Consider the following 13,791-nt stretch of genomic DNA (forward strand, 5'->3'; position numbering starts at 1 on the left):
GAGGGAAGGAGGAAGGAAAGAAGGGAGGGAGAAAGGGAGGGAGGAAAGAAGGAAGGGAGAAAGGGAGGAAGGAAAGAAGGAAGGGAGGGAGGGAGGAAAGGAAGAAAGGAATGGAGGGAGGGAGAAAGGAAGGGAGGGAGGGAGGGAGGAAAGAAGGAAGGGAGGAAGGAAGGAAGGAATTTATTTCCTTTAACATTCATTTATATTTAAATTCTGAGTTCCAAAATTCTTTCCCTTCTTTACACCCTCCCTTTTCCACTCCCTCCCCCACCAGATGGTAAATAATTTATTAAAGATCTTACATGTCCAATCATGTAAAACATTTTTGCATATAAATGATTTTGTGGGAGAAATCTCAAAGGAAAAAATAAGAAGAAAGTGAAATATATTGTGGTTTGTTCTGCTTTTGGACTCCATCAAAGGAGGATGAAGGCAGATGCATTTTTCAGCATGAGTCCATGAGGCTGTCTTGGATCACTGTATTGTTGAAAATAACTAGTTCATTCAGAGTTGTTTATCAAAAAAATATTGCCATTACTATGTATAACATTCTGCTCACTTCACTTCGCATCAGTTTGTGGTAAGTCTTTCCAGGACTTTCTAAATCATCCTGATTGATCATCATTTCTTCTAGCAAAAGGAAGGATTTATTGAGCACCCACTATGTGCTGGGCACCATGCTAAGATCTTTTTAATGATTATCTCATTTGATACTCACAACCATCCTGGAAGGAAGGTGTTAATATTATTCTCATTTCACAGATTAAAAAATTGAGTTAGACAGAGGTTAAGTGTCTTGCTGAGGATCACCCAGATAAGTATGTTTCTCAGGCTAGATTTGAACTCAGGACTTCATAAATCCAGGCATGGAATTCTGCCTACTATGCTAGGCAGTAGATAATACTTTGGTACACTAAGAGGTTAAGGACAGGGAGTAGATCTGTGGCTTCATGTGTATAGAAACTCTCAGTTGAGAAAACTCCCCACACAAAAGGAGTTCAGCGCCTACTTTGCATCTTCTAGTCTTCAAGGCCTGCCCAGGATCACAGAGCCGGCTGGTGTCTGAGGCCCAGCTGGAGACCAAGTCTTCCTGGCTCTGAGGCCAGCTCTTTATCCAAAATGTTGCCTGACCTAAGAGGAGGTAGGCTTGCTTTCAATAAACCTCTTTGTGCTATGGATCTTAGAAACATGCCTGTTTACAAGGGAATTTGGTAGCTTTCCATATCATAAGAGGAGGCTATCAGCATCTGTTACCTGTGTGGAGGTGGTGAAACAGAAAAGTGAGTGTTTCCTACAGTGTGACCAGGCCCGTTGAGCCAAGGAAGGCTCCTCAAACAAGGATCGCCTCATCCAATCAGTTATTTTCAAGTAGAGAAGGAAAAGGTGGAAAGAATCAAGAATTGTGAATTAGGAGTCATGAGTTCTTTTTTATTGTTCCTTTTAAAATAAAACCTCTACCTTCTCTCTTAGAATCAATACTGTGTGTTGTTTCCAAGGTAGAAGAGATTTAAGAGCTAAGTAAAGGGGGTTAAATGACTTTGCCCAGGGTCACACAGCTAAGAAATGTCTGAGGGCAGATTTGAACCCAGGACCTCCCCTCTCTAGGCTTGACTCTCAATCCATTGAGCCACTCACCTGTCCCCTCAGTTTTGTGTATTATCTTTCTCTAACAGATTATAAATTCCTCGAGAGCAGAGACTGTTTTTCTTTTACATATTTGTATCCTTTGTCTGTAATGTCTATTGCTTAGTAGATGCTTAGTAAATGTTTACTGATTATTTTGACCCATCTAAAAATAATGCAATGCTCTCCCTGTTTCCTTTAGCTTTCCCCCTCCACTGCAGGTAAACAGCTAGCTAAGCTACCACAAACGCTGCTCACAGGATTCCATTTATTCTGTCAAAAGAATATAGCTTGATTTCCACAGAACCACGTCCACAGACCATAGCATTTAATTAAGGAGAAGATCAAATGTGGCCTGAAAAGTCACGAAGTTCACTTAGAGCTCATGGTCCAGAGCTATGCTTGGGTGACATTCTGTTAGCACTGTTTTTCCAAGGAAACACAGTTCTAGTTCCTGTCTCTCATTCCCAGCTTACCTCCCTCCATAGGTTGTTCAAAATAGCACGTAGGTATGGCAAAAGATGCCCCCCTTTGGCTTACCTCTCTGGCCTCCATGACTAAGAAGACTGCCTCCATGGAAGCCACTAGTCCCGTCGCTAGAGGAAATGATCCGTGATCGTGAAGGAGGCAATGAGTTGGAATCCTCTGATTTCTGTTCAGACACATGACCTAAATTGAAATCAGCCGAGAAGGGTTGCTGGAATATGTTAATAGCCAAGTTAAGTTTAAAAAATTTTTTTAAGAAAAATATAATGAGACAAGTAGACACAGTAGAATTCGAACTTTTAAATGATATACCATATCAAAGCCCTTGCTCCCAAACTCTGGTTTTAGTTAGTTCTATTATACAGAAATACTGATATGTAAAAGAACTCCATTTGCTTCCAACTCATTCATCTTTTGTTTCCTACCTCCTTGGGCTACTAAGAGGCATAGGATATCCCTTTTGCCTCAAAGAGACAAACAACCTGACCCCAAATAGGCTGACACAGGTTATTCGTCCTATTCATCTGGTCCCTGGGCAAATCTCAGGTGGTTTCACCCTGGGTGGGATTTCACAATCTCTTTAAAATTACAATAAAATTGCTACAAACTTCTCCTTTTAAAATTGGTAACTTTGCTGTAGACCATATTAAAAGAGAAGCCTTCAAAGGCTTTTACACGTAAATGCCTTTGACCACAAGTGCTTTCACAAAGGGGATATTATAAAAAATGCTTGAGTTCTTCCATTACACAATGGTCTAAAGCGACAGTGAGTCTACCCTTTAAGAAGGATGAATACACTCCCACAAAAATCCAGAGTGTGACTGCTAATTGTGCAAGGTTAGACATGGCACTCTACTAAATTCTCACATACTGCTGCTAAGAGCTTCTGAAGAACTTGATAAAATGATTTCAAGAGTCCCATAAAACAAGCAAGTTTCTTCAAATAATTCTGTCCTTCTGTTAAACATTATGCTTCTGTGTGTGTGTGTGTGTGTGTGTGTGTGTGTGTGTGTGTGTGTGTGTGTTTTGTGGTAGTAAAGACCTAGAAACAAAAAAGATGCCAATAGACTAGGGACTAGGGAATAGCTAAATAAAAGATGGCATAAGAAATGGAATGGAAAAATATCTTTGTGCCATAAGCAATGGCAAATAGGACATAGACAGAGAAACTTGGGATGGCTTATACAACTTGCAACGGGGGCCAGTGAGCTATAAGTCCTGCCCCCAAAAAAAAGAAAAAGAAAAAGAAAAGAAAGAAACTAACCAAACTGGAGCTATGGGCCAATTTGAGTCCTAGAGATCAGGTTAAGTAACCCATGTCCTTTCTCTGGGCATAGAGGAAGGGGCATTGCAGGCCTAGTAACCATATCTACTGGTTTTGTTATTTGTGGTTCGGTCATTTCAGCCCTGTCCAACTCTTCATGACCCCATTTTGAGTCTTCTTGGCAAAGATACTAGTGTGGTTTTCCATTTCCTTCTCCAGCTCATCTGGCATATGAGGAAACTGAGTCAAACAGGGTTAAGTGACTCACCCAGAGTCACACTGCTAAGTCTACAAGGCCAGATCTGAACTCAGAAAGATTCTGACTTTAGGCCCAGCACAGCACTGTACCCACCTAGCTGCTCCTACACTGGTTTTGCCTGGGTTTTTTTGCTGCAAGGGAGAGTCAATTCTATAATGGGGAGGAGGACCATCTGGAAATATTGTACTATAAAAAGAGAATGAATTAATAAAATAGTTTTTCTTAAAAAATAAATACAGGGGGCAGCTGGGTAGCTCAGTGGAGTGAGAGTCAGGCCTAGAGACAGGAGGTCCTAGGTTCAAACCCGGCCTCAGCCACTTCCCAGCTGTGTGACCCTGGGCAAGTCACTTGACCCCCATTGCCCACCCTTACCACTCTTCCACCTATGAGACAATACACCGAAATTAAGGGCTTAAAAAAAAATAAATAAATACAATGCTTCTCTAAAATCTCTTAATTGTATTGTCAAATTTTCAGGTGTTCTGTAGTATGAGGGAGAAGGGAAAGGAATAAGTATTTATATACTTGTTCTAAACATTGTTCTAAACACTCTATTAATTTTATTTGATCCTCACAACAACCTTGCAAGGTAAGTGTTATTATCTCCACTTTTCAACTGAGGAAACTGAGATAGACAGAGGTTAAGTGACTCACCCAAGATCAGGAAAAGCCTGAAGACAAATTTGAACTCAGGGCTTCCTGACTCCAGATCCAATGCTCTATCCACTGAACCATTGGGCCTCCATGTAATACTAATACATGGATTACAGGTACCGAAATAAGTTAAGGGCACAGCCAGCAAATCAGTAGTCTGATTAAAAAATATATATTTATGGAAAAGCACAATAAAACCGTCTTCAGCTTACTAGAATAATTTCACAAAAAAAGTAAAGTTTCCTTGTTATTGATGTGATCTGTCTCAGAGTGCTGATCCTCTTGATCTTCACTGATGTCAGTGACCCTTCATTAGCTTTCACTAATACCAAGGTTGAGAGGTTGGAGAAAACTTTCAGATTATCCCTATTTGACTTTGCTAGATCGGTGGTGTCCTAAGAGTGGGCACACAAGCAGCCCTTGGGGTAGACCGAACCAAAGATGGACTTCCTCCTCCATATGATCCTTGTCCTTATCTTCACTTAAATCCTCTACAGAAAATGCACCCAATACCCCTGGAGACCATTCTCTGGTTAATTCACTGTTCTGTAGCTTCTAATGTGACAGACACCAGGTCTTTTATGGCCTGAGAAGAAGCCTGAGATCATGCAATTCTTCAAATACATTGTGGCTAATTATCTTTCTGCTCTTTCCTTATAAGCCCAACCCTTTATCCTTCTACAGAACCAAAATAAGATGCTTTAACAGACTGACTAGGAGGAGGAAAACTTATGCTGCTAAGAGTATAGGGTAGGAAACACTATTTCCCCATGAAGTGGGCTGAGACTTCAAATTCTAGCAAGGTGATATACTAGGACAGGGGTCGGCAACGTATGGCTCTTTCTGCAGGAGTCATAAAGTCAATTTTTTTTCAGGTGCTGTTACAGGAGCAGCACTGTGAGCACTGTACGGCTTTCACGAAATTACATTTTAAAAAATGTGGCGTTTGTGGCTCTCACGGCCAAAAAGGTCGCCGACCCCTGTACTAGAGGGACAGCTGGGTGGCTCAGCAGATAGAGCACTAGGCCTGGAGTTGGGAGGATCTGGGTTCAAATCTAACTCAAAAACTTCTTAGTTGTGTGACCCTTGGTAAGTCACTTCACCTGTTTGCCCTAGCCCTTGCCCTTCTGTTTTAGAGTTGTTATGAAGACAAAAAAAAGTGATAAAAAAAAAAAAAGATGATATGGCAGGGATACAGCTGAGATGAACACAGCAAAGAAGAGGAGGAAGGAATTAGTAAAAGTGAAGGTATGGTGGAGTCTGCATGGGGTCCCCATTATCCAAGGGGCTAGACTGGTAAGTTGCTGGTTGTGCTTAGGAGAGATGGACCCACAAAGCCAAGGAAAGTGACCAGGACCACACCTCCTCATGGAAGATAGTATCACAGTCAAAAGTGAAAACAAGGAAAAAGCTATGGCTGATGGTTGAATAAGTGTGGAGAAAGAACTGTTGTTCTCCCCAGTGTGTAGGCAGGAAGAACCTCAAAGAGGGGCGGGGGAAGGTATTCATTTGAGAGATGAGGGCTAAGAATGTTTCCTTTCTTTCATGCTTCCAATTCTGTTCCAATTAAATGCTCTCACTGATTCTGGGCTACTGTCTCCTAGGTTTCTGTTAGCATGGTAACAAACTTGAAATGTAGACCTGAGCTTGACTTTAGAGATGGGCGATTGAGATGAGAGAGATGCATTTACTAGTGAAAACCCCTCACACGTGAACCCAAGTCTATGAGGAGTGCTTATCAGGATAGGGAAGACACACAGACCAAGGACTACCTCAAAAATTGGGCAAAATGTGTTTTGTCATCCACTTTATTTTTCCAGGCCAGATAGCAATACTAATCACGATTTCTTCATACTCTACAAAATACGTTGGTCCACGAACAGCAATTAGACTCGTGGTTGGTCAGCCTGTAGATTATTTTCATGATCCCTTTAAGGGAAGTAGGCCAAATGACCCACAAAATAAAGCGTTTTGGTGCTTTGGAATACAAGATATCTGGTGATGCCTTCGTTTTACTTCTCTGAGAAAACCCTACAACTTATCCTTCCATTTATCCGCAGCTGTTCTCTAACTACATTTATGGAGAGAAATTCGATGTGAATGCACTTCCTATGGAAGCAGAAACTGTAGTTCCAACTCCTTTATTTCAATTCCTATAGAGATATGACAACTCTTGGTAGGACAAAAATCACATCTCATAAGAGGGACTCAATAGTTAGGCTGATATTCATAGACAGCCTAAGAATGGTACGATTCTGAACTTCTTCTTCCCCCACCTTTTCTAACCAATTCACAAATATAACCATGTAAAACCACCCAGAAGTGAGGGCTTGAATTTTTGTATTTTTATCTTTTATGAATTTTGTCCAAAAAATTCAACCCCTCATAACCAACTTTCTGATGATCTTCTATGTGGTTTGCCTGTATGTCGACTGAACTGGCCCTCCCCAAAGTCTGTTGCCAGAATCCTACTTAATAAGAATGACAAAAACATGAATATAATGAGACGGGGCTCTAAAGTTTAGAGGGCATGAGTCTATGATTCCAGCAATGCATCTCAAAGAATCAACATATACTATCATCTCTGCCATTTATCCCAATATGTTAGTCTATTATCTGTGGCATTTTTCCCATTAAAATATTTTAAAAGGGAATTGAAGCTGGATGTCTTGCATTCACTCGCTATGGCCAACCAACACTGATACCAAGAAAATATTCTACTTTTCAGACTTTGTCCATTCCCCCCACAGTTTTGGCTTACCTGCTCTTTCCGTGAATCATTCGACTAATCAACAAGCATTTGTTTTTTTTTTAATTTTTTTTTTAAAAAAAAAAACAACAAAACAACAACAACCAAAAAAAAAAAAACCCTTTCCCTTAGTATCAGTTCCAAGGCAGAAGGATGTTAAGGACCAGGCAATTAGAGCCAAGTGCCTTGCCCAAAATCACACAACTAGGAAGTATCTGAAGAGTATTGATGAGTCTTCCTCATTCTAGGCCCAGCACTGTTTCCATTGTGCCACTTAGCTGTCCACTTACACCTCCTATTCCCCTGCTTTTTTCAAAGGCCTTCCTTGGGTTTTGGAATGTTTTTTCTCCTCCTCCAGTTTGTCTCTTGAAGCCCTAAATCCTCTTCAAGATTCAGCCAAAGCTACTGCTTTCAAGAGGCTTTCATGATTATCCCAGCCTTTACTCTCCTCTCCTCCCCCATTATTCATGCTTATTTTGCATCTATCTTACATGACCTAACTTGTATTGACCTCAACTATTTGAATGTAGATTTCTTGAGGACATGGACTGGCTGGCTCATTTCTATAAGTGTAGCTCTGCTATACCTGGCATAGTTCCTTGCCACAGGCACTTTAAAGGCTTCACGACTGATTGGTTAATTGATTGAATATTGGCATCAGTGTTGGTTGGCCGTAGCGAGTGAATGCAAGACATCCACAGATCAGCCCCAATGTCATTTCCTTATAGCAAAGCTGGCATTTGCCTTTTATTCCATTCCTGTAGTCCTAAATAATGACACAGTCATCATCCAATTTTCAGGAGTGGTCCTGCTGCTCTGTGCATAATAACCAATTTTATAAAGAAATAAAAGCCATAAAGTTAAAAAAAAGAATAAGGCCAAATTTACAGAGAAATCAAATAGCGGCTGCATTGATACAAAGTGTGTTGTGTTCAGCATTTGTCCTTTGTTAATCTGTTTCCTTTTCTAAGTTTGCATTTAAGTCCTCTCAGGGTTGTGTGTCTCAGACTCTCTTTCCCAAGAGCTTATCATTCTCTTGCAGGCAAAGTATGAAAATGACAATTTAAGATAACATATAATAGAGCTAATCTTTCTTCTGAAGATAAGATTTTAAAACCTGGAGTCACTGCACATTTGTGGGCTTGTGAATTAAATACAAAAATAACCAGTACATTCTAGGAAGCAAGAATGCTCCTCGCCATTCTGGAGCTGTGGATGCTGGGAGCTTTTGAATAATGCCTGTTTTTCACATGTCGTTCAGTTATTTTTCCAGAACCTAATTGAGTTCTGCGGTTTCCATATTGTCTATTTTCAAAGCTGCCTCCGATTTTACATTTGTAAACAAGCAGGCAGAAAACTCAAACCAGACTTAATGAGCTGTGCATTAACTCGGATTCCTGCTGCCAGGGACGGCTGCTGATGTTCAGAGAGAGGATGCTCTGCTCTCTAATATGGCTCGTGGGCTTAAATTCAGGTGATTTTTAAGAAATGGAAAATTCCTCATCAAACACAAGAGAAAGGACTATGGGCCCTGACCTGTCTCGGTTCAAAAATCCCTGGTATTGTTACACTTTCCATTTTGTTAAGAAACCCCACATACACATACACACACCATCCCCTACTCCCTACCCCCAGGAAAATAATAAACAATGACAGTCTTTTTTTTTTCCATTAACTGAAAGCAAGCAGAGCACATTGGAGCTCAGCCCTGAAGCTCTGCAAAGGCACCTGGTCGGCAAAGGGAGGGGGGCAGTTGTGTGTCCTGCCTGTCACCTTTCTGGTATTTGGTGACCTGGGTCAGCCAGCAACGCTTTGCTATGTCGGGTGCAGCCCTACAGGAGGATGTTCTAAGGAAGAGTAAGTCTTAAATCAAAATGAACAGCATCTCTCCAAAAGACCAAGACTGGATTCTCCCCAAAGTCAAGCCATATCAGTAACCTCCGCCCCTAGGCACAGCTGTTGAACAAGAATAAAATAGAGGAGAGGCATCAGGATGCTGGGCCTTGATTCTGGCTGACATCTTTTTCCACTCCTTTCCACAAAGGGTCATTGCTCTGGGTCAAAAAGAATTGTATTTCCTCTTTCTCCTCCTCCCTCTGCTGCCTGAAAGTTTGGGACAATTTCTTTCTTTCTTTTTTTTTTTTAAATTCTACTCTTCAATGGAAAAAGAAGCCCTGCCCCACCTCGCCAACCCCTCCCGTGACTGCATGGAATTTCCTTCACATGGAGTAGTCCAAAGAGATAAAAAGCTCTCCATAAGCTTTACTCTTTATTTAAGGACAGTCCAAAGGACACAGAGGGAAGAGAAACGAGAAAAAAGGTGAGACGATGGGATGCCTAACAGATGCACTCACATGTTGAAAAGTCACAAGTCTGAAATAGAACATTCTCTACAAGGGACAATCTCATGAATCCTGCTGATTATTCATCCAATCTGCATTTCCTGGGCACCTACTACGTATGTACATCTCACGCAATGGTCTAGATCAGGGGTCGGCAACTTTTTTGGCCGTGAGAGCCATAAACGCCACATTTTTTAAAACGTAATTTCGTGAGAGCCGTACAGTGCTCACAGTTTGCGCTCCTGTAACAGCGCCTGAAAAAAAATGGACTTTATGGCTCCTGCAGAAAGATTCATATCTGGCCCTCAAAAGAGCCAGATGTGGCTCGAGAGCCATGTGTTGCCGACCCCTGTGCTAGATGCAAAGGAGGCCTCAAAAGAAATGAAGTCCCATCCTTATACTCCTGGAGCTAAGGTAGCCAGATATAAAGACGAAACCATTCAAGGACGCTTAGGGCTCCTTACCCACGTTGGCCAAAGTTAAGTGTAGACGGCCTCTGACCAGAGTGTGGACTCCAATGGGTTTAACAGTGCCAGGCCTTGTAATATCTCCACTCACCACCATCGTATCCTGTTCATATTCTGTGGTCACAACATCGAGCTCATGAGAGACTTGAACAGCTGCTCGACCCTGGCGGACGATATGCTGCAGCACCAGGGGAATAACGTGAGAGGTAAAAGGGAGTCAGTACCAATTTGTAAGGGACACTGCCAGGCCAAAGCCCCCACACACATCCACTCAAGCCTCGAAGCTCTTGGTTTAGGAAACATATTGATGGCTCTAACCTTGTGTTTGAAGGACATCCTATCACATGTGTTCAGAAGAGCCCAACTACATGAATCTCACCTAAAAACTGAATCACTCATGGAGAAATCAAGACACCAATTCCCTTGCTTTTCATTTTTATTTTTTCATTTTAATTTTTTTAAACCCTAACTTTCTGTCTTAGTAACAACTCTAAGTCAAAAAGTCAAGGGCTCAGCGATGGGAGTAAAGTGACTTGCCCAGGGTCACATTGCTAGGAACTATTTAAGGCTAGATGGGAACGCAGGTCCCCACAATTCCAAGCATGGCACTCTATCCACTGTGCCCTCTAGTTGCCCCAATCTCTTGCTTTTCAAAATAAAAATAAAAGCATGAGTCTAATGGGAATCTATTTTGTTCATCCTTCTCTCAGTAAAATGGCACAAGAATGACTAAACATTGAGAGTGCAGGAAGAGGAGCAATCCTATCATGCCAGTTCCATGTACTAGTCATAAAGAAGAAATTTAGATCCGTCTGATGTTTGGAACAGTTTTCCTAAAAACATTGTGGAATAAGGTGCTCCTTTCCTCTAATCAATCTGAATTACTATGTCATTTTACAAACTTTTAAAGTGTTGCCCATAAACTCGGAAGCTTTTATTAATAATTATAATCAATAATAGCTTTTATTCTACAAAGAGCTTTAAGGATTACAAGCACTGGTCCAGTTCAGTGTCACAGTGGATAGAATGTGAGCTCTGGAATTGAGAGGACCTGGATTCAAATCTGGCCTTCGACACTTACTAGCTGTGTGACTCTGGACAAATTACTTAATCCTGATTGCCTAGGCTTTGCCACTCTTCTGTCTTAGAACAGACATTAAGACAGGAGGTGAGGGTTTTATTTTTTGAGTATTATAAGCATTTTGCAGATGTTTCCTGAATTTGAGCCTCAGAACCATTCTACTAGGAGGAGAAACTAGAGTTATTCTCCCCATATTACCAAGGAGATAAGTTTAGATGAGAGAGGCTTTTGACCTTGGAGAAGACATTTAAAGTACCTGAGATCCAGTTTCCTCATCTGTAAGGGAGTGGGTCTTTTGGTGACCAATCCAATTCTATATTATGGCTGAAGTCACGTCCACAGACACAGAACCAGTAAGTGCGAGAGGTGGTACTGGTACCCAGGTTTCCTATCTTAAGGACCAACCCTGTATCCACTATACCACATTGGTCTTAATTTTTTTTTTAAAGAAATTGTTATGAAAGTAACCATGGAAGTGAGAATCAGGATCAGATTTTTTTTTTATCACATTCATTCTCACTGTGACAGACACAATGAAAGTTAAAATTCCTTAGAACTCAGAGAGGAAGAAATGAATCACTGTGTTTATTCTTAGAGTTAAATAGAAAAACAATTGGAAATATAGAATTTGGACCTTATGAGAAACATTTTCCTTTGCGAGGAAAGTGATCATGTTTTCTATCAGGGAAATCAATAGGCAGGATCATAGCATCTGAAATGGGTTAAGGGGATATACTTACAACTCTTCAGGACTCTTTTATAATAGGTTTTTTAATGAGCAACATGTTATCATGCTTTTATTGCAGAAAGAAATGTTACCTCCATCCGCACTGCTGCAGACCCAATGAGAAGCAGCGAATCTCCATCCCAGACATCGATCTGTAGGGTCTGCACAGCAAGATAATGGATGAACCACCGCTGTTCTCCAGGCTTGAGGAACCCGGAATCCACCATATATTGGAGCTGAAACCCAGGAGAGTCTGCCCCCAAAAGAAACCCAGAAGAAGAGATTAAACATAAATTTGACTCATTTATCATCCTTATTTTCTTAAGAGAAATGTGAGCCCTGGACACTAGAACCAAATCTCACTTTCAGCTATAATTACAATTTAATAAACACATTAATCAAGTGAAATCATAAAACACTTGAATTAACAACAACAAGTCTTAAAGTCTCTCACTGGGAAGGATAGATTCCCACCCAATGTGCAAACCAAGAACTTTTTGGTCTCCAAATGGCTTTGTCACAGGAGAGAAGAACTTTAAGACACATGATATCTGCTTCTGCTAACAAAACTGAAGTAGGTGAACTAGGTACATTTCCTAAAACTACACTCTATTCTTTTCAAATGCTTCATCTTCTACAAATAGAATCAACTTCTTCAAACTCTTGAAGTATAGGAACCAATAACAAGCCACAGAAATTCTTCTCAGTCATTTTCAGTTATATCCCACTCTTTGTGAGTCCATTTGGGGTTTTCTTGACAGAGATACTGGAGTGGTTTGCCATTTCCTTTTCCAGCTCATTTTACAGATGAGGAAACTGAGGCAAACAGGTTTAGGTGACTGTGTGAGATAAATTATTTAGGGGACATTGATCCTGAGTTTAGAGTCTAGCCCTGGCACTGTGTCCCAGCATGGCCAGTGCCAGCATGGGTGTCCCTAGCATCGATATGCTCTTAAACTCTGAAAAGCCTCAGTGGCTCAGTCTTAGCTAGCCACATGGAGAATCAGATCTTAAAAGGTTTTGTTCTCTAACTTTCTCTTTCTCCTTCTCTCTCTTCTCTCTTTCTCTTTAGTAAAATATGCTTATAAATCTGGTTATGAACCTCCAGATCAATTTTTGTTTGTAACAGTGACTTATCCAGGGTCACATGGCTAATAAAAGTCTAAAATTGGATTTGAACTCAGGAAGATGAGTCTTTCTGACTCCCGGCCCTTTACTCTATCTTCTGTGCCACACAGCTGCCTTCTGGAAACTTTAGGCATCATGTGTTCAGATAGGATAATGAAGACATGTGATGAGATACATATGTGTAAGTACATAATATCTCTGAAGGATGAAAACTTACTGACTTTCCTTCATCCCATGTAACACGCCTTTGTGGATTTAACACCGTAAAAGTCTTCTCAATATTTGAGACCTACTCTTAATTCTGCATTATGTGAACAAACAGAAGACATCTAAATACATTTCTTGGTTCGGCAGCCTTAATTTCAATTGATAAAAATCTCATTTAAATGGCTGGATCAGTTAAGGTCTCTGAGGTACTTAGTTTATAAATGACTTAGTATGAAATATTTCGTCTAAAAATCCCATATGTTATACGCATATGGCCACTATTTTAGCTTAGTTCTCTCACGACCAAGCTGAAAAGTTGTATTCTTGAATTCACAAGTTGACCCTTATGACAAAATCCACATATAAGTACATTTCAGACACATGCTTACCCTTGTTAAATGAGCCATCTTTGTTCACTGAAACCAGGACGTGGGATAGAGAACTAGAGTTAGTCATCCCAGGTTGATCCAACTTCACCAATTGTAATCGTGGTGTGGTGACAGGTGGGAAACGATAGAATTGGAAGGTGAAATACACTGTTTTGGGCCATGGCATCCCCTTGGGGTCCTCTGAAGCCCTAAAAAAATTGTACCATTGAATTAATTTATCACTGATAGCCCTTCACAGAATACTTGTCCTACTTGGAAATCCTTAATAACCCAGATTTGTTACTCCTATTGTTATAAGAGGCTGCTTCAGGAGCTAAAGTGAATAGTTTCGGTTGGCTCTGGATAAGCTAGTTGGACAATTAATGAGGTTCTAGCTACTGGCAATATTTTATCTTTGCAGAAGAGAATGACAATT

General features: G+C 40.7%; 1 protein-coding gene across 1 annotated transcript in view; it reads right to left on the reverse strand.

Moving 5' to 3' along the window:
• The window catches only part of NPHP4 (nephrocystin 4), a 180,964-nt gene that overhangs the window by 48,949 nt on the left and 118,224 nt on the right, over nt 1-13,791 (reverse strand). The window contains exons 15-18 of the mRNA XM_044671236.1: nt 13,377-13,564; nt 11,745-11,905; nt 9,842-10,022; nt 2,164-2,292 (exon numbers count right to left, since the gene is read on the reverse strand). Coding sequence (XP_044527171.1) covers nt 2,164-2,292; nt 9,842-10,022; nt 11,745-11,905; nt 13,377-13,564 — 659 coding nt within the window. The remainder of the gene's footprint in view (nt 1-2,163; nt 2,293-9,841; nt 10,023-11,744; nt 11,906-13,376; nt 13,565-13,791) is intronic.

Source organism: Gracilinanus agilis, chromosome 3 (assembly GCF_016433145.1).
Source record: "Gracilinanus agilis isolate LMUSP501 chromosome 3, AgileGrace, whole genome shotgun sequence".
Taxonomy (NCBI): Eukaryota; Metazoa; Chordata; class Mammalia; order Didelphimorphia; family Didelphidae; genus Gracilinanus; species Gracilinanus agilis.